The 25,586-nt window shown below is 37.0% G+C and overlaps 1 protein-coding gene across 1 annotated transcript in view; it reads right to left on the bottom strand.

Moving 5' to 3' along the window:
• Positions 1-25,586, bottom strand: part of TEC (tec protein tyrosine kinase) — a 74,841-nt gene that overhangs the window by 30,685 nt on the left and 18,570 nt on the right. Inside the window, exons 2-5 of the mRNA XM_036763422.1 lie at positions 13,551-13,655; positions 4,670-4,751; positions 2,819-2,947; positions 1,232-1,272 (exon numbers count right to left, since the gene is read on the bottom strand). Of these exons, the coding sequence (XP_036619317.1) occupies positions 1,232-1,272; positions 2,819-2,947; positions 4,670-4,751; positions 13,551-13,655 (357 nt within the window). The remainder of the gene's footprint in view (positions 1-1,231; positions 1,273-2,818; positions 2,948-4,669; positions 4,752-13,550; positions 13,656-25,586) is intronic.

The raw sequence follows: 25,586 nt of genomic DNA, 5'->3' as shown, positions 1-25,586 counted from the left end.
ACCTCCCCCTCTTTATGTCAAAGGCACCACCATCCTTTCAGCTTCTCAGGTTTGTAATGTTGGCTCATCGTTGTCCTCAACTATTCATTCTCCCTTACCACACATATTAAATCAGTTGCCAAATCTTTTAATTTCTACCTTTATAATGTCATAACATCCTTCACATCTGATTCCTTCTCTCTACTCACATATCTACCACTTTACTTAAGATCTTCATCACCTCTTCCCTAGATTATTATAACAGCTTCCTAACTGGTCCCTCTGGCTCAATTTTTTCTTCATTCCCATCCATTCCACACAATTCTGCCAAGTTATTTTACTTAAGTGCAGATCTGACCATGTGACTCCCTATTCAACAGTCTCCTGTGACTTTCTATTGCCTATAGGATAAAACTTAGGCTCTTCTCTTTAATATTCAAAGCTCAGCACTACCTAGCCCTAACCTAACTGTCTAGCATCAGCGGGCATTACTCTCTCTTCTTCACTGTGCGGTCTAGCCAAATTGTCCTTCTTGGTTCCTCCCTACAACACTCCAACTCTTATCTTTGTACCTATGAAATGGAAGGCCCTCCCATGCCTGGAGTGCACCCTTCATTATCTTCACCATATAGAGACCCCCTTCTTTTTTAGGATACAGCTCAGATACCATCTTCTTCAGGAAGCATTTCCTGATTCCTCTTAGCTGCCAGCGCCCTCCCTCTCACGGTACTTCATATTGAACTACTAGGTGTGTATGTCTCTCTCTTCATTAGAATGTAAAGCCCTCATGACTAGGGATCATTTAATTTCTTTGCATTTGCAGTCACACTGTCTTGTACAATGCCTGGCATATTTGCTGTTGTTATTGAGCCGTTTCAATCATGACTGACTCTTTGTGACCCCATTGGAAATTTTCTTGACAAAGATACTAGAGTAGTTTGCCATTTCCTTTGCCAGCTCTTTTTACACATGAGGAAACTAAGGCAAACAGAGCTAAGTGACTTGCCCAGGGTCATACAGTAAGTAAGTGTCTGAGGCCAGATTTTGACTCAGGAAATTGAGTGTTCTTGACTCCAGGCTCAGTACTCTATCCACTGCGCCACCTTGCTGCCCCACCTGGCACGTAGAAGATACTTAATAAATGCTAAAATTGATAAAATAAGAAGTGATTATTTAACTGATTAAATTATTGATTAAGTTGGTTAATTATCGATTAAACTACAGACCCTTCAATAAATTAAAGCTTTCCTACCTTATTTTTTTCTGGTGCTGGAGGTAGTACTTTCTTTACACCTGAAAACATAAACAAAAGAAGCGGGTAAAATTCACAATGAAACCAATAATCAATAAGAGAAAATGACAGTCCAACATGAATCAATTTCCAGCATACATACGACACAAATAATTCATAAAAAATGAACATACTCAGAAGAAGAAAAAAAACTCTGTACTGATTGGCTGAGAGAAATTAGAAATATATATTAAAGACTTCATAAAACAATGAACAAACAGCATTTCTGATACCTTGAGCCAAGGGTGGGGAGCCTGCGGCCTCAAGGACACATGTGACATTCTAGGTCCTCAAGTGCAGTCCTTTGAATCCAAGTTTTACAGAACAAATCCTTTTATTAAGGGAATTTGTTCTGTGAAGCTTGGATTCAGTCAAAGGGCCACACTTCCTCAAGGACCTAGAGGGCCACATGTAGCCTCGAGGCTGCAGGTTCTCCACCTTTGCCTTGGTCTGTCCATAAGATACTTAATATAATATAAACAAATATCAGAAAGGCCCTGAAGAACTGAGGTGCGATGATTCCTATTATCTTGAGGTTGGAAGGGACCTCTGAGTTCACCTAATCTAGCCTCTAAAACAGTTCAGAAATCCCTTCTTCAGTGACCCTGGCAGGTGGCTATTTAGTTTTTAACTCAGATACCTACAGTAACAGGAGCTTACTACCTGCTGGGAAAACCCAATCCATTGTTAAATAACTCAAATTAATTGACCAAGCAGGTTATATTGTGTCAGGAAGGATTAAGAGGTCAGATGAGAAGATGAACATAATAAACCTGACCACGTTGGATACTGAATAGTAATAGCACCATTTAATCCTTAAAATCGCTATAATCTGAAGGCATCCTATCATTTATAGAAGACCTTATTTAGTGCATACAGTTGACTCAATTAAGTTTTCTTTGTTCCTTAGCAAACAACACAGCAATTCTATCTTATCTATACGCCTATAGCTCTTTTAATTAAAGTTGTCCTTGCAAAAAAAAAAAAAAACCCACACCTTTAAACAGTGTAATGATCCACGGTGAGATTCATTAATTAATCACAATGAAGTCCTGATGTTTTTAGGTGAACACTAGACCAACGACAAAAATGCATAGTGCATGATATCCAAATTTAGATACATCTGTGGCCAGGTTTAGGGCTTAATATAACATGCTTTTAACTACAAATCTAAAAAGCATCTATTTGGCAGAAAATTAATAAAAAGTAAGGCGACAAAAAACATTACTTGTGATGATACATCATCTGGCAGAAATTGTACTTGATTGATTGCATATCAAGAGAGTTGATTCTTTTGCACACATGTATGTGTGAAGTCATACAATGGAAAGCCTCCCCCCGATCAATTGTTTCAATTCTTTGAAATGGACTTAGTTATGATAATTTTTAATCAATTAAATAAAATTTATCAACAGCAGGCTACTAGGAAGCAGGCAATTCAAACTGAGAATGACATACAGTACTTTCCTGATTATTTGTATTGATCCTAAATATATACCTCCAAAACAAATATTAATAATAATTATAAGGAAGAAAAATAACACTCACTGCTCTCAAAGAGATTATATTTTTCACATCCAGGTGCTAACTTTTCCGTTTGTCTACAACACTGATAGCTTCCATCTGCCCAGAGCTTGGGATGGTATTTGACCATCAGGTTGTTGTTGTGCTTGATTTCTGTAATTCAAAGGAACATCTATTATTAGTGGAGACAAGGCACCAAAGTAATAATTCATAAACAATACTTTGAATTATATTATTTGTTCCCTTGATATAATATTTATTATGAAATTTCCATGATAAATAATTTAGGTTAATGTGGTTTACATAATACAGTAAAGTTGTCCAGTTTTCTTCTTTTTCTTTTATTAACAAAGAAATCTTTGTTAACATATCTGATGTTTGCTGTACCATATGGTGTGATAAGAAAAAACATAATGCTCCATGAAAGGGATGACAGGAGTTCATGCAAGTTAAGCTATATCCATTTTTAAACATTTTGTGACAAACTAATTAGTCAACACCACTGATTTACTGGATTCCCATACTGTATGGAGATAAGGCAGTTTTCTATGGAATATCAGTTCCTGCTTGTAAGTGTAGTACAGGAAATAAGGCTGTCAGTATCTTTAATAATAATACAGTTATCTTACAAGGGGAAGTGAAATAAGAATTAAAAAGAGAGATGGACAAAGTATTATGAGAAAATTGAGAAGGGAAAGGTCACTTTCACTGCAGGTATCAAGGAATAGCTTCATGAAGGAAAGGCCACCTGAAGTGACCACTTTGCAAAAGGAAAGAATTTTGATAGAAAGATATAGGAGAAGAAAAGGGAAATACATTTCAGGTACGTAGGATGATGAATAAATGCACTGAATAAGGAGATGTGAAGATCAAACAATCATTAATAATATGTATCACAACTAGTTCACATTTATATACTATTTAAACATTTGCGACATATTTTTATATTCATTTTACTATTTGGCCCCCACAATAGCCCTGTGAAATAGATGTTATTATTATCCCATATTACAAAAGAGGAAACTGTGGTAAAGAGATTAAGTGACCAGGATCATACATTAAGTAAGTGACTGAGCCAGGATAGGAACCTGGATTTTCATGCCAGGCTCCATTATGCCAAGGTATATCCCTTGAAAAGGAGTCCCATTGGGCTACAACAGAAAGCATATGAAGATGTGTAACATGAGAAAAGTCTGGAAATGGTAGGTCAGGGTCAGAAAATGAAAGACCAACAATGCCAAGATCAGAAATTTATATATTATTAGACAGACAAGGGAGTAAAGCCGTGACATGATAAAAGCAGACCATTAAGAAGACTTCCTGAGTTATGGTGTGAAGGATAGGATGGGAAGAAAACAAACTGGAAGAAGACTATTTAGGAAGCTGTTAAAATAGGGAGAATGGAAGAGGGAATGGGAAAGGAATTAGCCTTAATATAACATCTACTTTGTGCCAGGCACTGTTCTAAATTCTTTATACACCACAGAATTAAAAAGACAACAAAGGAGACCAAGGAAACATGGCATGAAATTCAGCAGAAAGAAGACTGATTAAGGGTGGGGAAACCAGCTCACCTGGTTTCATCTAAACCAAGTTAGATGTTCTTTATCAGTCTGGTATCAATAGACATATATACGTACGGATGTTGATGTCACAAAATTAAATAATATCAAAATTATTGCTTGTCCTAAGTAATTAACACACCACTGTAATAATAATTGTGCTCTCATCATGTCAGTAGACCTATCCTCTTATTTGCTGCAACCATAAATGTAAATGGCTGAATAGAAATGTTGATGGTATTTTTGTTTTAATTGAGACATGTCCTGCCCCTTAAATTCTTGACGTATCTATATTTATTTACATTTTTTTTACCTTCCTTTAAGCTTTTCACCCATCGATCTCTGCTTTGTGCACTGGGGGCAAAAATGTAAAGTGTAGTCAAATCATGGACAACCTGAAATGAAAAATAAAAAAAAAGATTAACCTAGTAAGAACTATTCATATACAACTATTTTTTTTCTTAAGAGGCTTACTAAGCTTATTTCAGATCCAAAGCACTTTGATCCCTTCCTTATACAAACACAATTACTTTCTCCCTTCCTACAATGAAAATATATTTTTAAAGGCTCTTATAACAAAAGCTAAAAAAAAACATTAAAATGCAAGTGAGAGAAATGCACAAATCCCAGCTGCTTCTATCACCCTGATACACTGAAAATATCCTTGGATCCAATAGGTGAATTTTCATCATTTTTCCTTTAGCATCCTCCTTCAATGTCTCACCATGGCATGGAGGTGACTTTGGATTCTGCCAGTAGAGAGTAAATTCTGGCATGGCAGGCCTTACAATCCGGAAAGGCTTTGAATAAGGACCCAGTGGGAAAACCTTTCTGTAACGACCAGCCTAAAAATGTTCAGAGGATCATCATAAGGCTAAGCTACAAAGTAATGAATTTTTTAGTCACAACAACTCTTGGAAGCTGTCCTGAGGAATAAAAGGATTGTAACACACACTAATGAAACCATGGATTCCTGAAACAGTGAAGAATTAGGATGAGGCACCCCCCTTTTAGCACTTCCCTTATTGCTTCATAAACACTAACACATCCTAAACTATGTCCTATAGTTTCCTGTTAAAAGTGTATTTAAGGGTTTTAAAAATCTACAACAAGAGAAGAGAAAATGGCAAGAATATGAGAGGAACATTCAACACAGTCATCTATTGATCCATTTTCATTTTTCTCAATTAAATGCCTGGGTTGGTTTTTTTAAAAATATTAACTCTACATGAGTACATAAATTGAAAGATTCCAAATGGATTACCTTAGTAGAATAATTTTACATTTTTTATTTCAAATGTAAATGAACCCATTTTATTCTGTACTTTTCATCTATCTACCTATGAATCATAAGAATAATTCACACACCACTGTAATTCTTATAATCAACATTTATTCTCTCATCACTTGAGTAGATCTATCCATAACTGAATAGACATACTGGTGGCATTTTTGTTTTAAGACATGTCTGTCTTGCCCCTTAAATTCCTTCCATATCTTTATTTATTCAAGTTTTTTATCTTCCTTTAAGCTGTTCACTCATAGGTCTCTGCTCAAATTCAATAGGTGAAAATCTAGAACTCTACCAGAGATAAAATAAGAAGCGATTCCTCCCTTTACAAAAGGTTTTACAAGCCGAATGTTTTTTTTCTTTAAAGATTTCCCATTGTATTTAAAATATAATTCCATTTACAAAAATTCAATTTAAATAAAACTTTTCTGGAACAAATATTTTGCATAAAGCAATATGTGCCTTTATAAGCAAAAAGTAACCATTTTCACTTGGATTATTTAGCAGCAAACTGTTCTACTTGGCCCTGCCTCTTTGCTATTTTAGTAATAAGACCAGGTGTAATGGGTGGGAAAGTCCTAGTCTAGTACTTTTGCTTTCAGTCTATCATTTTACTCTAGACAGCTGTGAATTACCACAGTCATCTACCCTCACTGTAGTACCACTGCTGTTGATAAACAGATATTTTTATAGTTTTTCCATTAATAAACCATTTGACAAATGATTCCTTTTCCAGTAAGTTTGCATATGAACAGATATGATGTAACAACCCTGTGAATACCATAGAACTGTAACAATGATAGTTCACATTTACATAAAACTCTGAGATTTACAAAATTCTTTCCTCATGGAGCAGGTAATGAAAATTTTTTTCTCTCTCTTTAAAAAAAAAAATTGAGGTTCAGCCAGGTGGTCCCTTACCAACGATCTCACAGCTATAGGTTTTGAAGCCAGGATATAAGAAGCATCCTGACTCCACATCCAGCCCTCTTCTCCTATACCAATCTTGCCTCTTAGAGAGAACCAAGGTCAAGCCAGGGACGCAGGTTGATTTTAGGACAAAGGTGTGTCCCACAGACCACAATGAATTAGAGCTTGGTTGTATACCCTTAGAGAAACTATCTTAAATGATAAGTAACAAGGTTTTCTCCAAAGATGTCAGCTGTTACATGAGGTGTTACATGTAGCTTCATCCCCAGAAAGTAAGGAACAAGGGAGATGAGAGTCAAAGGAACAGCGCCATAACAGTACAGAATGAAATGGGTGAAAAAGAGTTCTGGAGTTTGTCTGCAATATAGTGTATATGAAAGGGCACAGTACAAAATGAAGATTTATTAACTTATTGATAAGAAATAGGGAGCCAATGAATATTTTTCAATATAGGAGTGACAGGTCAGAATTATACATCATGAATATTATTTGAGCAGTTGTATTAAGGACAGACCGGAAAAGTAATAACCAAGAAGTCCAGTTAGGAAACTTTTACAGTAATCCAGGTCAATGATGTCACACTCAAATAGAAATGCAGGGCCACATACTGACTTAGAAAACTACAAATTAACATTATCTGTGCTGCACTGTATTTGTATTTGTTTTGTTAAACATTTTCCAATTACATTTTAATCTGGTTTGGGCCGCACTTTGCTGGTCACTTGCATCTCTGATCTAGGTGATAAAAGATGAACAAAGGAAATTTTGGTAGAAATTCAGAGGAGGACACATATGTGAGAGTTACTGGAAATACAGAATTGAAAGGATATGTTAACTCATTTGAGGTATAGCGTAAAGAGAGAGAAGACTCAAAGATTATTGTAGTAGGAGCCTAGGTGATGTGAATGATGGTGGCACCATCAACAGATATAGATATAGTCACAGATACAGATATATCAATAGATATAACAGAAGTACTTAACAATTCTCAATTTATAAATAAGTTACAACATAAAATTATATAAGTAAAAATGACACTAGTAAATTCATAAAATTAATTTTAACAGAAATACAGACAAAATAAAGTAGACTTCAAATTTGGCAAATCAAAAGAAAAGATTAAACAGTAAAGAAATCACAGATCTGACCTACTTACTTATTTAATCTTTTGGAATTAATGGACATGTAGAGATAACCAAATGGGAGAAGTGGGAAATATATATTCTTCACAAGTACACATAAAATAGTCATAAAAATTGATTACTAGTCCATAAACTATCCCTTGGCAAATATTGAGTTTATTTTAAAACTTGCCAAGCATGTGATGGACAACTAAATTATATACAAACATCCTTCATGAAAATGGAAGTAAAAATAATACATAAAATTCTGGGTAATATAATACAACCCATTAAAAATTATTCCTCATGACCAAACGGTATGCAAGACTGGTTCAACAACAGCAGAAAAACTATGAACAATCTAACATATAAACAAAAAGTACTTAAAAAACCCCTCATGATTATAACAATGGAAGCAGAAAAAGCCTTTGACAAAAGGGCAGTGTCTGTCTTTGTACTCCTTACCCTACTGCCATGCTTGTTACAGAGCAGCTGCTTAATAAACACTTCTAAAATGAAAGAATCCATGAGTTTTTTTAAAACTAAGACCTAGAAATATGAAAATACATAATAACTATAAACTACTTGTATCTGAAATAAAGCAACATCTTTATGATTGGGGGACATTAACTATGCATGGATAAGTTGGGGCAATTTAATAAAAAGGACACAGTGCTCTCAGAATTAATTTACATATTGAATGCAGCATGACATGGTGGAGTTCTGGCTATGAAGTAAGGAAGACCTAGATTGAAATTCTGCTTCTGACACTAAATAGCTGTGCAACCATGGAGTAATCTCTCTAAGACTCAGTTTTCTCATCTATAAAATAACGATAACAAGACTACTATTATCTACCTCACAGAATGTCGATGCAAAATTATTTGCATTCTTTAATGTGCTATTAAATGTTAGTAATTATTATCAAAGCTCCGTAAGGCTGAATAACATTGAATATGTACTCGGTGATAGTTTATTATAATAAGCATCTTCATCAGAATGGCTTAGAGTTGTCTCAGAATCTGGAAGAAAAAACTAGAAGGTTAGAATTATTATTGGTGGGAGAGAGAAGAGGATGCAGAGAGGCTGTGTCCTTGAATTGCCTGATTAGCCCACAATCTGCATGGAAAAAGACATGTAATTTCCATTTAATGGAGCCAAGTTATTTCCCATTTATGATACTTTCTTAGGACTCTGGGTGTCAGGGACAGGCTAAAAAGTAAAAGCTTAAAACTAGAGGGAGTAATTTCCTTACCAAAGAGGAGAGGATGTCTGATTTTGTGAGGGATTAAAGATGTGGAGGTCCAAAAGAGCAAACATACTGTCCCTCAAAAATCAGAAAGAATATTTTACATACAGACACTGGTTAGAAATGTTAACTACCGGGCGGAGCCAAGATGGCGGCTGGTAAGCAGGGACTAGCGTGAGCTCCGTACCGAGTCCCTCCAAAAACCTATAAAAAATGGCTCCGAACCAATTCTAGAACGGCAGAACCCACAGAACAGCAGAGGGAAGCAGGGCTCCAGCCCAGGACAACCTGGATGGTCTCTGGGTGAGGTCTATCCCACATGGAGCTGGGAGCTGGGAACGGAGTGGAGCAGAGCCCAGCCTGAGCGGTGTGGAACAACCAAACTTGGAGTCGGGTGGATGGGGCCCCTAGTGCCCTGAATATGTGAGCTGCAGCAGTTACCAAACTCCTCAACCCACAAACACCAAAGACTGCGGAGACGGTTAGTGGGAAAAGCTGCGGGAGTGGAAGGAGTTCGAGGTTCGGCTTCCAGCCCCGGGGGCAGCGGAGGTGAGGCAGCTACAGTTGCTGCTGCTTCTGGCCCCAGGCCCACCTGGTGGGAGGAATTAAGTGGCGGATCAAAGCAGGAGTACACAGCCTGCTCAAGATCTAAGCCCAGCCCGGGCTGGGGGTTCTTGGGGAAGGAGTAGTGCTGGTGTGACAGAGTTGGCACCTCCCCCCCAAACATGGAACATACAACTCGTTAGTCTACAAGTAGTTACACCCCACTGAAAAACTCAAGGGTCAAGTTAGTTGGTTGGGAATATAGCCAGGCAGCGAAAGCACACCCAGATTCAGTCTCAGACTTTGGATTCTTTTTTGGTGACAAAGAAGACCAAAACATATAGCCTAAAGAAGACAACAAAGTCATAGAGCCTACAACAAAAGCCTCCAAGAAAAACATGAACTGGTCCCAGGCCATGGAAGAGCTCAAAAAGGATTTGGAAAAGCAAGTTAGAGAAGTAGAGGAAAAATTGGGAAGAGAAATGAGAAGGATGAGAGAAAACCATGAAAAACAAGTCAATGACTTGATAAAGGGGACCCAAAAAAATACTGAAAAATACACTGAAGAAAACAACACCTTAAAAAATAGATTAACTCAAAGGACAAAAGAGCTCCAAAAAGCCAATGAGGAGAAGAATGCCTTGAAAGGCAGAATTACCCAAATGGAAAAGGAGGTCCAAAAGATCATTGAAGAAAATACTACTTTAAAAATTAGATTGGAGCAAGTGGAAGCTAGTGACTTTATGAGAAATCAGGATATTATAAAACAGAACCAAAGGAATAAAAAAATGGAAGACAATGTGAAATATCTCATTGGAAAAACCACTGACCTGGAAAATAGATCCAGGAGAGATCATTTAAAAATTATTGGACTACCTGAAAGCCATGATCAAAAAAAGAGCCTAGATACCATCTTTCAAGAAATTATCAAGGAGAACTGCCCTGATATTCTAGAGCCACAGGGCAAAATAGAAATTGAAAGAATCCATCGATCGCCTCCTCAAATACATCCCAAAAAGAAATCTCCTAGGAATATTGTTGCCAAATTCCAGAGCTCCCAGATCAAGGAGAAAATACTGCAAGCAGCCAGAAAGAAACAATTTGAGTATTGTGGAAACACAATCAGAATAACACAAGATCTGGCAGCTTCTACATTAAGAGATTGAAGGGCTTGGAATGTGATATTCCGGAGGTTCAATGGAGCTAGGATTAAAACCTAGAATCACCTACCCAGCAAAACTGAGTATCATGCTCCAAGGCAAAATATGGATTTTCAATAAAATAGAGGACTTTCAAGCTTTCTCAGTGAAAAGACCAGAACTGAATAGAAAATTTGACTTTCAAACACAAGAATCAAGAGAAGCATGAAAAGGTAATCAAGAAAAAGAAATTGCAAGGGACTTACTAAAGTTGAACTGTTTTGTTTACATTCCTACATGGAAAGATGACATGTATGATTCATGAGACCTCAGTATTAGGGTAGCTGAAGGGAATATGCATATATATATATATATATATATATATATGTATATATATATGTATGTATATATATGTATATATATGTTTATATATATATAAGTGAATGTGTATGTATGTATATATCTATGTGTATATGTATGTATGTGTATGTGTGTACATATATATATATGTGTGTATATATATATATATGTAAAAGAGAGAGAGCAGACACAGGGTGAGTTGAAGATGAAGGGAAGATATCTAAAAGAAATAAAAGGAAATTAAGGGATGAGAGAGCAACATACTGAGAGAGGGAGATAGGGAGAGATAGAATGGGGTGGATTATCTCGCATAAAGGTGGCAAGAGGAAGCAGTTCTGTGGAGGAGGGGAGAGGGCAGGTGAGGGGGGAATGAGTGAACCTTGCTCTCATCAGATTTGGCCTGAGGAGGGAATACCATACATACTCAGTTGGGTATCTTACCCCACAGGAAAGAAGAGGGAAGAAGATTAAAAAACAAGGGAGAATGATGGAGGGGAGGGCAGATGGGGGTGGAGGTAATCAAAAACAAACATTTTCAAAAGGGGACAGGGTCAAGGGAGAAAATTCAATAAAGGGGGATGGGTTGGGAAGGAGCAAAATATAGTTAGTCTTTTACAATATGAGTATTGTGGAAGGGTTATACATAATGATACACATGTGGCCTATGTTGAATTGCTTGACTTCTTAGGGAGGGTGGGTGGGAAGGGAAGAGGGGAGAGAATTTGGAACTCACAGTTTTAAAAACAGATGTTCAAAAACAAACAAAAAAAAAGTTCTTGCATGCAACCAAAAAATAAGATACACAGGCAATGGGGCATAGAAATTTATCTTGCCCTACAAAAAAGGAAGGGAAAAGGGGATGAGAGGGGAGGGGGGTAATAGAGGGGAGGGCTGACTGGGGAACAGGGCAACCAGAATATATGCCATCTTGGAGTGGGGGGGAGGGTAGAAATGGGGAGAAAATTTGTAATTCAAATTGTTGTGAAAATCAATGCTGAAAACTAAATATGTTAAATAAATAAATTTAAATTAAACAATTAAAAAAAAAAGAAATGTTAACTACCAGGAGCGAGTTCCTTTTCTTTTTTGTCTTGAAACCACGAGGAAAGGGATTAAGACTGAGTTGTCTAGAACTTGGGTGTGGATTGCCCAGTAAAGAAATCTATGTGGAAGTAGCCTCAAGGGTTCAGATACTATAAGAAAGGGAGTCTGAAAAGATAGTCATGTTTCTTTATATACACCAATCAATCAATTAACCAGAAAACATTTGTTAAGAGCCTACTATGTGCCAGGCATTGTGCTAAGCACTGGGGAATATAAAAAGAGGCAAAAGACAGTCCCTGCTTTCAAGGAGCTTATAATCTAATTGGGAAGACAACATGCAAAAAAATATGTGTGCGTGTGGGCACACACACACATACATACAAGCTATATACAGGATAAACAGAAAATAATTAACATAGAGAAGGCACTAGAATTAGGGAGGGTTGGGGAAGGTTTCCAGTAAAAGGTGGGACAGTATACCCAGTGTTTGTCATCATGGCTATCTTATTCACTAGCTGTAGGTAGCTGTGCATTACTCAATCTAAGACTTTCTTTTATACGATGGGAGAAATAATGCTTGTGCTACCATTCCAATAATACACGTACCACTAATACTTATACTAACATTTTTGTAAGGGTCAAATAAGAACACACACACACACACACACACACACACACACACACACACGCTCCACAAATAATAGCTAGATAGATAAAATTATTACGTGGCCTCATAATAACCTTGAGAACATGAACAATGCTTATCACAAGAACTTATCACTTAGGCCATGAAAGATCACAGAAGAGGTCTATGACTACCTTTTTCATTTCCATCAAGAACCTACAGGTATGGGGCAGCTAAGTGGCACAGTGAGTGGAACACTGGCCATGGAGTCAGGAGGACCTGAGTTCAAATCTGGCCTCAGACACTTGACATGCTTACTATAGCTGTGTGACTTTGGGCAAGTCACTTAATCCCAATTGCCTCACCTTCCCCCCTCCAAAAAAACCCAACAACTACAGGTACTTCTTTCTCCCAGTCAGTCTGACTAGCTGTCCAGTGAGAGGACTATTTTCAGAGGCAGGTGTTGGGCTACATTGTTTTAGATCAGAGGTTCTTTTTGTGTGTGTGTGTCATGGGACCATATGGTAATCTGGTGAAGCCTATGGACTCCTTCTCAGAATAATGCTTTTAAAGGCATAAAAGAAAATACAGAAGATTTCAAAGGAAACAAATTACAGTGAAGTATAATTATTTTTTAAAAAAAAGTTCACAGACCCCTAAGTTAAGAAACTCTGGAGAGTCAAACAAGTCCTGGAAAACTTCAGCACACAAGCAAATACTAAGAAACTCTAAAGGGAAATTTGTTGATTACAAACGTCCAGGAAAGTGGTGAACACATTTAACGTCAGTAGATGAAGAAATCTTAAAGCACTGACTGATGAAACTATAATGATAAGTAGGCAGCTTTACTCGAAACCCTGCAAGGCACAAAAGCAAAAACACACATACTCACCTGAAATGGATATTTATTCTGACAAGGAATAACACCATCATCAATCTTCACTATTTCCACACATTTGATTTTTGAGATGTCAACAAATCCCTTTCTATATTTTTTCTGTTAAAAGAGAGGAAAAAAAGATGTATTAAGGACTATAGGATATAAGAAAAAACTTTATTTTTTTAAAAATAGCATTTGTTTGTGAAGCCAGTAGTTCAAAATATGAACATTCTTTTTTTAATATTTTTGACATTCTTTCCTTATAATTCTACAACCCTTTAATAGTTATAATTAATACCCGATAAATGCGAAAATAGTGCACATTTCTCCAAAAAGATGAATCCATTTACTATAGCTTAGGGACTGAAAGAAAAATTGCTTCAGTTAGGCCCTAAAGTCAGAAGAATCAATCTCCTTTACTCCCCCATCGGTCTCCAGTTATAACCTTAAGAAGAAAAACCTTAAGGACCAAAACCCAACAATTAAAACTCACATTTATGTAAACTTGAAGGTTTACAAAGAATTTGCCCCACAACTCCATAAGACAGGTAGGTAGAACAAGTATCATCCCCTTATACAGATGAGACAACTGAGGCTCAGGGAATTCAAGGGACTACTCAACTTTTAAGCCTCAGTACGGGGATCAAGTTCTCTTGCCTCCTGGGTTCAATCCAAAGGGGTCTTCTCTCTGACATTGAATAAACTTTAACAAATCAAGCAAAATGTCCCTATGGCCACGTATTGCAAACCCTACCCCACCAGCCAGCATATTCTCCCTGTTCTACAGGTCCCCCCACTAGACATGATATGAAAGGCACTGGCCTCTATGTCACTTTCCCCCAAATGTGACTTGCTTCAGATATATTCCTTGTAAATAATTAAGTCTCAGGATCCTAGAAGTGGCAGGAACCTCTTGGAACATCTAATGCAATCTGAGACTCAGGAAGTGTCTGTCACCTACCCAAGGGCACCCAGCTAGTCAGTACAGTCAGGACTAGACCTCAGGTCACCTGACTCCCAATACAAAGTTCCAACCACACAGGCTGAGCTATTTTTAATTGTCTTTTTTTCCTCTCCTTCAGGAAACACACACACACACACACACACACACACACACACACACACACAAACTCACCCTCTCTCTCACACATACACACTCTCTCTTTCATACACACACACACACAAACTCACCCTCTCTCTCACACATACACACTCTCTCTTTCATACACACACACACACACACACTCACCCTCTCTCTCACACATACACACTCTCATACACACTCACACACACACTCTCTCTCACAAACACACACACTCTCTCATACACGCGCGCGCGCGCGCGCGCGCGCACACACACACACACACGCACGCACACACACACATGCGCGTGGAACAACAGAGCAGCCCCTCTTGGTCATGTATGCTAATTCAGGGCAAGATAGGGTGGCCAAAAGACATTTGTGAATCATTTGAAAAGGCCATTTCGAGCAATAGTTTCAGCTTCCTGCCCACCAACATCTACTTTCAAAAAGCCAAATGAACTGGTTTAAAGTTTCATTTCCTCTGTTCCTTGGCTTGCTCTCTGGAGAAACATATCCTAAAGATGAATGAAACCAAGAGGAAATTAAAAAAAAACCCTCAGAGCAACATAAACCAATAAACTTGAAGAATAAAACAAACTGGGATGTTCTGTCTCATGATGTTACTTAATCAGCTTCTTGAACTATTTCTTCCTAGAGTCTCAGATTGGTGTGGGAATTAAGTATGAGTGTATGGCAACTGAAAACTGACCATGACCCCTCAACCATCTTTTTCCCTGTTAGAATGAAAAGAACAGGGGGCAGCTAGGGGACGAAGTGAGTAGAGCACCGGCCCTGGAGTCAGGAGGACCTGAGTTCAAATCCAGCCTCAGACACTTGACACACTTACTAGCTGGGTGATCTTGGGCAAGCCACTTAACCCCAATTGCCTTACCTTCCCCCCTCCAAAAAAAAAGGGGAAATAAGACCGTTATTATTCTCATTTTACAGATGTAGAAACTAAGGTAGACAGAGGTTAAGTGACTTGTCCAGGGCTGCATAGCTAGTGAGGGTCTGACACCATATGTGAACTCAGGTCTTTCTTACTGTAGTTCTATCACTCTATCTACTGCACCACCAAGCTGAGAAAAAAACATGTACCCAACTATGCACATATAAGATATTTGGGATGGATACAATCCCAAGAGGGAAGGCATTAGCCTTAAGGGGGACTGGCAAAAGCTTCTTGTAGAAGATGGGATTTTAGCTGAGACTTGAAGACAGTCAGGAGAGCCTGTCAGGAGGCAAAGATGAAAGGGAGAACATTCTAGTCATGGGGACAGCCATTAAAAAGATATGGAGTCAAGAGTCCCTTGTGCAAAGAACAGTAAGGAGGCCAGGGTTCCTATATCACAGTGTGTGTGGAAAGAAGTAAATGGTAAAAAGATTAGAAAGGTAGGAAGGTTATAAAGGTCTCTATGAGTCAAACAGAGGAAGAAATAATTTAGACAACCAGAAGGATGCCAAAATCTCCCTACACTTCAGTTTCCCTGCCTGAAAGAGAAGAGATTAATTCCATTCTCCACCTTCCCAAAGGGGATATTTTACTTAAGCTCTACTTTAATGGGGACGGGGGAAAGCTGGATCAGGGAAGATGACATCCTAGAATTCAAAAGAGTAAATACAAGTACTGAAGGTACTTCCCCTCTCACAACCTTCCTTGGAGTTTCCAGACATATGACTTAAAAAAAGAAAGAAGTCAGTAAATACATGTTAAACAGATCCTTTGTGAGACTGGATTAGGATGCTATGCAAAGGATAACTGAAGACTGTATAGAATTGACAATTATTACCCTTTGAAAAAGATGCTTAATCCAGCTCTATTTTCACTCGTTTCATTTCTCTACTTTTACCAAACACTACTGACAAGTTCATCCTTCTCAACACCTCGTTCCCAATTTCCAAAGTCTGCTTCAAGTAAGTGGTTGAATGTTCTCTAAGTCAGCTGTTTTCTCAGGAGATACTCCTGCTGTTTTCTTCCAGGGTTCCAGCTGGTCTCCTGTGGAATTATTCCCCAGCTCAACTCTCTAACTGCCACTACGAAGGTTCCACAACTCAGAGAATAACACACAACTAGGAAGGGTCTCGGAATCTAACTCATACATGAAGAAGATTTCCCCACACACAATGCCAGACAGGTGGTCCTCCAGCCTTTATTTGAAGACTTCCAATGTTAGGGAACCCACTGTCTCCCAAGGTCCACATATTCAGTTTGGGAAACTCTAATTGTTAGCCCAACAACATTCCAGAGTTATTCATACAAGGCAACTGTACATTCACCCACACAACTGATTATAAACACAAACTTTGCTTTTCTTTTTTAGTCTGAGGATTTATTTTGTATATATGTAGATTTTAAATTTTTTCTGTAAAAAAAAAGAAAAAGAAAATAGTTATGAAATAAAACAAAATTATTCGAGAGTGTGTCAATCTAATATAATTAGCAATGAAATTTCATGATACTTGTTAAAAGAAATTGTCTTTTTGACTGCTATAAAAAACCCACATTGTTTTCAGAGTGAGTAATAGTCCATTTGCCACTTCAAAAAGCAAACCAAGGGTGGTATAATCAAACAGAGTACCCTATTTATAAATAGCCTGCTTGATTTGCTCTATGCAGATACGTCCTAAAGGAAATAAAAGGACTAGTCATGGTAGGTACATGAAAGGCAGTTAAATCCAAGATTCCCACGCTTGACAAGAGCATGCACAACCTAGTAACAAGAAGGAACAAATGTGTTACTTAATGTTTAATAAGTAGTAACAGCAACATACCCTGAAAAGAAATACCACACTTTTGAATGGGAATTAATACTCCTGAACCTTAAAACCACAGCACTGATATTTATAATCATTTTTTTAAAGTTTAGTACTAATCTGAAAATGTCTATATTGCTCAAATAACAGTTAAGTTATTAATAAAAACTCTAAGGACATATAAATGACCCCCCAATTTTCCTTTCTATGCTTCAATGTAATCATGGATTATTTAAATATGAAATCATGGTATCTCAGAGTTGAAAGAGCCCTGAGACCAATCAATTCAAGCTGATAGAAGAATACAAGCTTTGATATTCCCAGCAAATAGTCATTTAGCCTTTCCTCAAAGACCTATAATGAGGGGACCCCCCCTCCATCCTGACAGATCATTTCACTTTTAGATAGTTTTAGCTACCAGGAAGCTTTTCCTTCTATCACACCTAAATCTGCCTCTCTGTGACTTCTACCCACTGCTCCCAGCTCTGCTCTCTGATGCTGAACAGAACAAGCCTAATTCACAGGACAACCCTTCAAATACTTGAAGAGAGCTATCATATCCTCCTTAGGTCTTCTCTCCTTCTCTCCATGTTAAACATTCCCATTCCTTTCAAAGAATCCACCTATGGCATGATCTTGGTGGCTTAACCATCATTGTTTCTCTCCTCAAGATGCTTTCCCACCCCTCCATCTATAAAGGGATAAGGATAATCTTTTATTAAAAACCTACTATGTGCCAGATACCGTGCAATGCACTTTACAAAGAATATTATATATGATCCTCACAACAACCCTGGGAGGTGATTGCTATTATCCTCATTTTACACGTGATGAAACTGAGGCACACAGCAGTGAAGCAACTTGCCCACAGTCAGGAAGGCTGGAATTGAACTCATCTTCCTGACTGCAGGATCAGCATTCTATCCACTGTGCCACCTGGCTGCCTCATTCAGAGCTGAGCACAGTACTTCTGATGTTGTCTGACCAGCAGAGTAACAAGACTATCACCACCTCTCTCCAGACACTCTGCCTCTCTTAACAGATTAAGACTGAATTAATTAGTATGGTCTCAGATCCCCTCTTCTTTCCAGGTCAGTGAGCCAATTCCCTCTAATACATCTAAGTGCCACTGTATAAATCACCTCATATGCCTGGGGTGACTGACTCCTTCTCTTCTCCCCTTCTCTTCAAGCCTTAGACTTTATGTATTCCCTGCTACCCTCCCATCTTCCCATATCCACCTTCAGGCTGTACTTTGTCTTTGTCATCAGGGATGTGTCTGAGCTTCCTGTTCCAAAGACCCTAAATCAGAGCAAGAGTTTTACTGTCTATATCCGTCTCTCTGTCCATCTTACAGGAATCCTGGATGGTAGTAGTGGGAGGGGTGCAGTAACTATGACCTTCTGAACATGACTGTGCCTTCAAACCTATATTTGCTAAATTAAAGTTTTTAAGTGAAATTATATTCTAGAGTGATTGAATTTGCTTTTTTGGTTGCCGCACTGTCAGCCCATGAGCATTTCTAAGTGTTACCATGTGCCAGGCTCTATGCTAAGCACTGAGAATACAAGCACAAGTAGAAAGAGAGACAATGCCTGCCCATAAAGAGCTTACATTTTAATGGGAGGAGATAAGGCATAAAAGGAAGCTGAACAAGAAGATTGGAGGATGGCGAAATAAAGAAATAGCATGAAAGAATGACAGAGAAAGTCCAGAGTACAGCTTACAGAGGAATGAGACATAGCTAGCCTGGGTACCCTCCTTAAATGTTGGTTCTGGGTGAAGCCATCAGAGGGAAAGGCTGTAGAGAGAGAAGGGACTTCTAAAGTATGAATTCCAGGGCTGGAATAAGCTTCAGGAGGAAGCCAGGGCATAGTACATAAAAAGTCCAGCATGTAGCCAAGAGAGATGAGAGCTTGTTGTTAGCTAGCCATCTCCTCCGCAATCTAATTTTCCCTCTTCATTTTTTTAATTTTTCTGTCTCTCTATACTATATCTTAAATTTGGTAGACATACTCCTGTCCTGATCATAAATTATAACGTCAAACTTTTCAGATTCTAAAGGCCAAATTTTAAGGCTGGCATCATCCATAAAGAATAAACTACAGTTGATAATTCTTTTAGTAAAGTAAGAATAATTAGCATTAAAAATGCAGACAAAATGTTAACCATACTTACAAAATTTCTCCTCAGAATTTAGGTCCACTCTTGTACAAACCAGATTTTGTCCATTAAAAGAGAAAGTACAAAATGCATTCTTGTCACTAAATGGGGTACAATTTTACCTCACCGCATCATTTCATGATATCATAGATTTAGAGTTAAAAGAGACTTTGGAGGCCATCTAGTCCAACCCTTTCTTTTTCCAAGTGACGAAATCAAGGCCCATAGGGGTTAAATGACTTGCCCAGGTTACCCTGGTAATGTATGTCTGAGATCAAAATTGAACCCTATTTTAATGACATCAATTTACCACTTTTAAAACACCCATGGTACTAGGACACATGCTAAGTAAGCTTTACCCACATGCAGGCTTTGTCTAAAGTTAACACTTTATTTCAGTTTAATCAAAAGTGAAAACTATTGCTTCTTGGAAGTCCCCAAAATGTACTGTCTCCTTCATTCCATTTTGGTGACGTTTACTGAAAATAGTTGGGATATCTCTTCCTCCTACCAACATCAGCTAAAAAAAGAAAGAAGTCTCCTTTGCCCTTGGTAACCTTGCTCTGAATTGTAGATTGTGCCTTCATATCATTCTGTACATCTTTTCCCAAGAAAATTCACAGCCATCTGGACACTTGCTTCTTTGTTGTACAGTACAAGAAGCAGCCCTATTCAGGACTGGGTCAAAGTCTGTGCTCAGATCACTTTATTCGGAAAAGGCTACACTGATGTGTTCATGTACTAAGAGTTAATACATTTTGTTACTTGAACTTCTGCAACATGTAAAGGAACTAAAAGGGTACTTTTCAACAAGGATGCATTTATTCAGTGCAGGTCACAGGGAGTAAAAACAATATGGGTCAAACAGTCATTGACTTGGGAATCTACATGTAGTCCATTAAACACTTTCATAAAATATGGTAGTCAAAAAACTTAGTTATTTTCAAGTCCTTGAGAACTGCTTCCTAAGTGAATCATCTCACCTTTGTAAATAAATCACTAAATAATATTTCTCTCTTAACCAATTCCCAATTTCTATTTTTTAACATACTCATGTATGGGAATAGCTGTTTGCTTTTTCGATCCCAAATGCAATTCAACAAGTATGTGAAAAGCACTGTGATATGTGCTTGTATGTGTGTGTATAATACAGAAAACAGGAAAAAAAAAACCACTTTGCCCTCAAAGTGTTTACAACCTAGCCAGGGACACAAGATATGCATGGCCCATTACGATATAAATTATAACATAGAATGCTATGAGATATTCCAGGGTGAATCAATCAACCAATAAGTATTTATTAAGTGCTGATATGTGCTAGGCACTGAAGAAATCATTTTGCTTGAGGAATGTTATGACTTCTTTTGATTACAGTTCTAATATCTTAAATACACAAAGATGCTTACCACCTATTTGGGATATTATGGAAAGACAAACAAACAACTAATTAATGAGTAGAAAAAGGGTACTAAAAGAATGAGGAAGTAGAGAAGAAAGACAAGGAAAGAGGTAAAAGAAGTAGCTTATATTTAAAAGCAGCAGTGAAGTTGAATTATAAGGAAGTTGCCTTTTGTGGGAAGGAAGACAATGTGGTCAAATATCTAGAAAACTGCTCTGAAAGATATATCTCAGTTTCCCAAGAGGAACTTGCCATATTACTTCAAAGAAGACACCTAATCTTGTGTCAGTTCTTCTTGCTCTTTGGTTTCTTTGCTCTTTGATTAGAAGAATGAAAACATCATGAGTCATATATAGCCCAACTTTAAAGATGTGGGGGGTATATGAGAATTAATATCATGGTGTGCTGAGAACTCTGTATAACAACTCCCTATCTCACAAGGTTGGTGTAATAAACAAATGAGATAATATTTACAAAGACCTTAGCACAGTGCCAGGCACACAGTAGGTGCTTAGTAAATACTTGCTCCCTTCTGTTCCCCTTTCCATTACAACAGAGTTGAAAGGAAACATAAGATGGCCTTCATTTATAAGCCCACATTAGTCGAATAGTGGTTTAACTAGAGCTAATTTTTGCTTACCAAAAAGTCCACAAATTACCTTTTACTCAGGGACTCCAAGATAGATTGATATGCAAGCTTCTTTAAGAAGTGTGAGATGTATAGGAAATATTATTTCACTGGGCAGAAAAAATGTCCTTTCTATCTTTACAGAAATGTTATTAAAAAAAATTTAATCATTGCCACACATTTCACTACTCAACATAGTAAGAGGGTAAGAGGAATTCTTGCTTCTGTGCTCTTATACACCAAATAGAAATGTCTTCCTCCAAAGTCCAAAGAATCTATGCCTTCGGATAATAAAGTGGTTGAAAAACAATAGAGAATTCAGGGGTATTTAAAATACTGCTGATCAAGTGGACCTGGTTGGTACAGTCAAGTCAAGGGATATTGGCAGGATGCTATATGTCCAGAAAAAAGGAAAAGTTAATCACAAAACTTCTGTTATAATCCAGGAAATATCAGTTGAGTCAGGGTTCATATGTCATGAGTGGTGGTTCTATAAGATGTAAAAACTGTTTTATAAAAACAGTTGGAACACTGACCCAATAATTCTATTGTTCAGAATATATCTCAAAAGTAGTGGGTTATTTTTAAGGGTGGGAGGTTCATCTGCTCAAATATTTTTATGGGAGAATTATCTGTAGTGCATAAAGCAATGGAATACAAAAATACAAGAAGATGGATACATATAAAAATATGAAAAAAATGTGGAAAGATATTTATAAAAGAATCCAAAGTGATTTCTGGTCTAGGTGGTCATATGAAAGGTGAAAAAGGATCCCAGTCACCTTAGACATACTCCAACAATAATATGTAAAAAGAGAACCACACCAAATAATGATCAAGAAATACAAAGAGAAATGTCGATAAGACCCTACATCTAGTCCAAAAATGAAGACGCCATACTTGTGGCTTTGACCTAGAATCTAGGACACCATGGAAACTAGTACAAGCTCAGGTGAAGAAGTATGAAGCCAGTAGTTGTATCCCAAATGGGGACACTCCAGGGGATACAGAAACAAATAGCCGCATCCTTACCAGGCCCATACAAGTGCTCCAACTGAAGATTCCCTAGTGGGTTTAGAAGACTGACTCCAGGGGTAGCAGAAGAGTCCAGAGCCCTGATTAATATACCAAGGAATGTAACTGCTCTGAGCACCTGCATATCAGGAGAAGTTAAATCCAATGATAGAAACCCAGGAAATAGAGTATCAAGACCAAGTGGGGCATTTTAAGAGTTGGAAGGAAGAGCATAGACAGTTGTCTCAAGCACAAAATCCCAAATCAGAACAGAGAGTAGAAATATGAGTAAATACAAGAAGATACTAAAAACTACAAAGAAATATTATAGGTCAAGAGAAGACTAAAAAGTAAACCTAGAAGGAAAGAGTAACTCCACAACAACTATAAACAAAGTTTCAAGAAAAAAGACTTTTGGGAAACTAGGTGGTACAGTGGATAGAGCACTGTCCCGGGAGTCAGGAAGACCCAAGTTCAAATTTGGACTCAGACACTTAATAGCTATGCAATGCTGGGCAAGTCACTTAACCCCAATTGCCTCCAAAAAAAAATTAATTGGTCTCAAGGAAAAAATTAAGAAAAGAGATAAAAAATGAATTTACAAGTGATATTAGTGCTGTAAGGAAAAAAAATTAGGAGAACCAATAGTTTAGAACATAAAGTAAAAAACTTTAACCAAGAAAAATTGTAATGAACTAAGTAGAACTCAATGACTTTTTAAGATAGGAAACATTAGAACAAAATTAAAAGATTAAAAAAATAAGAAAATGTAAAAAAAAATCTACAGTCAGAATAAAAAACAACTGACCTAAAAACAAGTCAAGGATAGAGAATATAAAAATCATTAGACTCCCCGAAAACCATGACCAAAAAAAGCCTGGAGAAATTATAAATGAAAACTGTCCAAATGTATTAGAACCACAGGACAAAATACAATAGAAAACACCTACCAGATACCCTGAAAGAAACCCCCAAATTAAAATTCCCAGGATGGTTACAACCAAAATCCAGAGCTTTCAGGTCAAAAGAAAAATACTGCCAGCAGACAGAAAGAACTCAAGTAGCAAGGAACTAGAGTCAGGATTATAGAAGACTCAGCAGTAACTGCTACTAAGGATAGAAAAATTTAGATTGATACTCCAAAAGGCAAGAAATAAAGACTTAGAATTAAGAATAATTTACTGTGCAAGACTAAGATTAACATTAAAGGGGAAAAAATTAGCCTTCCAAGAAAGAGATGACTTTCAAATATTCCTGATTTTTTTTTTAAATCTGACTAGAAACTTTGAAATAGAAACACAGGAATGAAAAGGGATCTCAAATGCATGTAAGCAGTTGACAAAAGCTAAATAATAATTAAGTGTCCTTTGAGAATCTTATTGTCTGTAAGAGTCATAGGAGGAATTAAAAAGAGAGACAAGTTGGTTTTGTTCTGCTTTGATGGTCTTAAGAAAGAAAATGGAAGGATAAAAAGAATGCCATAGGGAAGAAATGAAGAAGATGGTGGTGGAACTTATTATTTCTTCTAATTGGAATATGCAAGAAGAAGAGTATACAAACATGGAGGAAGAAGTAATGAAAGTGGGCATCATATGAACCTCATTCTTATCTGAACTGAACAAAGGAGGGTTGAACACACATAAAAACAAAGAGTTTGGTGTTGTAATGCATTAAATGAATCCGGGAAATGTGATGATGAAGAATAGGAAGAGATGGGTTTAAAAGGGAAGGTAGAGTCTAGAAGAGAATAGTAACAATCAAAATAAACTTCATGTTTCCAAGATGGATTGTAAAAGAGAAATGTATAGGGAAGTATATGAATCAATGATCCAAGTCCAAGGTAAGAAGATAAAAGGGATAGTAGAGTAAAAGACTGAAGGGAGTAGGAGAGAGGTGGCAAAGAGACAAAAAAGTATAAGAAAATATTATGGAAGGAAACAATTAAAGACTATAACCATGAATGGGAAAGACTATCCTATAAAATGGAAAAGGATAACAGAATGGGTTAGAATACAGAATCCAACATGTGGTTTACCAAAACAAAAACAAAAACCCCACTTAAAACAAAGATTCAAATAAAGTTAAAATCAAGGTCTGGAGTAGAAGTCATTATGCTTTGGGTGACAAGCGCTGTCTCAAAGAGTAGATTTCAGACAAAGCAATAGTAAAAATAGATATGGCCAAAAAAGATAAATGGGGCAACTATGTTATACTTAAATGTACTATAAACAATGAATGGCAGTATGGACCAAATGGCATAGCATCTAAGCACTTAAAGGAAAAATTAATGAAGTTATAGGGAGTTATATACAGCAAAACTCTAATAAATGAAAATATCAATATATCTATTTTACCCACAAAAATCTAACAAAAAGGTAAGTAGAAATTTAGAAGATTTAGATATAATAGATGTTGAGTGATTACAGAAAAAGAATAGAAAAGAGTGTACATACTTCTCAACTCTTGATAGAACCTTTATCAAAAGTGATCTTGTGCTAAGGCATAAAAACCTTCAGAAAATTTCAGAAAACCAGAAGTATTAAACATATCTTTTATTGACCATGATGAAATACATATTATAATCAACAAAGGACCTTTGAGAAAATCAAAAAGAGATGAACTAATTTAATCCTAAAGAAACTGGATAATTTCATCAAATAAAATGACAACAATGAAGCAACATACCAAAACTTTGAGAATGGAGTTAAAATTGTCCTGAAGGGAAATTTTAATTGTTATTAAACACTTTCATCAACCACAAAAAACAAAGAAGAAGAATCTATCAATGAACTGTGCATGTAACTAGAAAAAGAATAAATCACAGTGTTCAAAAAACTCAAAGATTCCCCTGACTACTAGGATAAGGACTAATTATTCAGAAAAAAAAATGATAAGAAAATTACAAAGCAGTCTGGCAGAAATTAAGACAAAACTGACATCTCACAGCAAATACTACAACAAACTTCAAATGGATACCTGACCTTGATTTTAAAAGTCACATCATAA

The sequence above is a fragment of the Trichosurus vulpecula genome, chromosome 6, assembly GCF_011100635.1.
Source record: "Trichosurus vulpecula isolate mTriVul1 chromosome 6, mTriVul1.pri, whole genome shotgun sequence".
Lineage (NCBI taxonomy): Eukaryota > Metazoa > Chordata > Mammalia > Diprotodontia > Phalangeridae > Trichosurus > Trichosurus vulpecula.
This window is presented reverse-complemented; position numbering and strand designations above follow the sequence as displayed.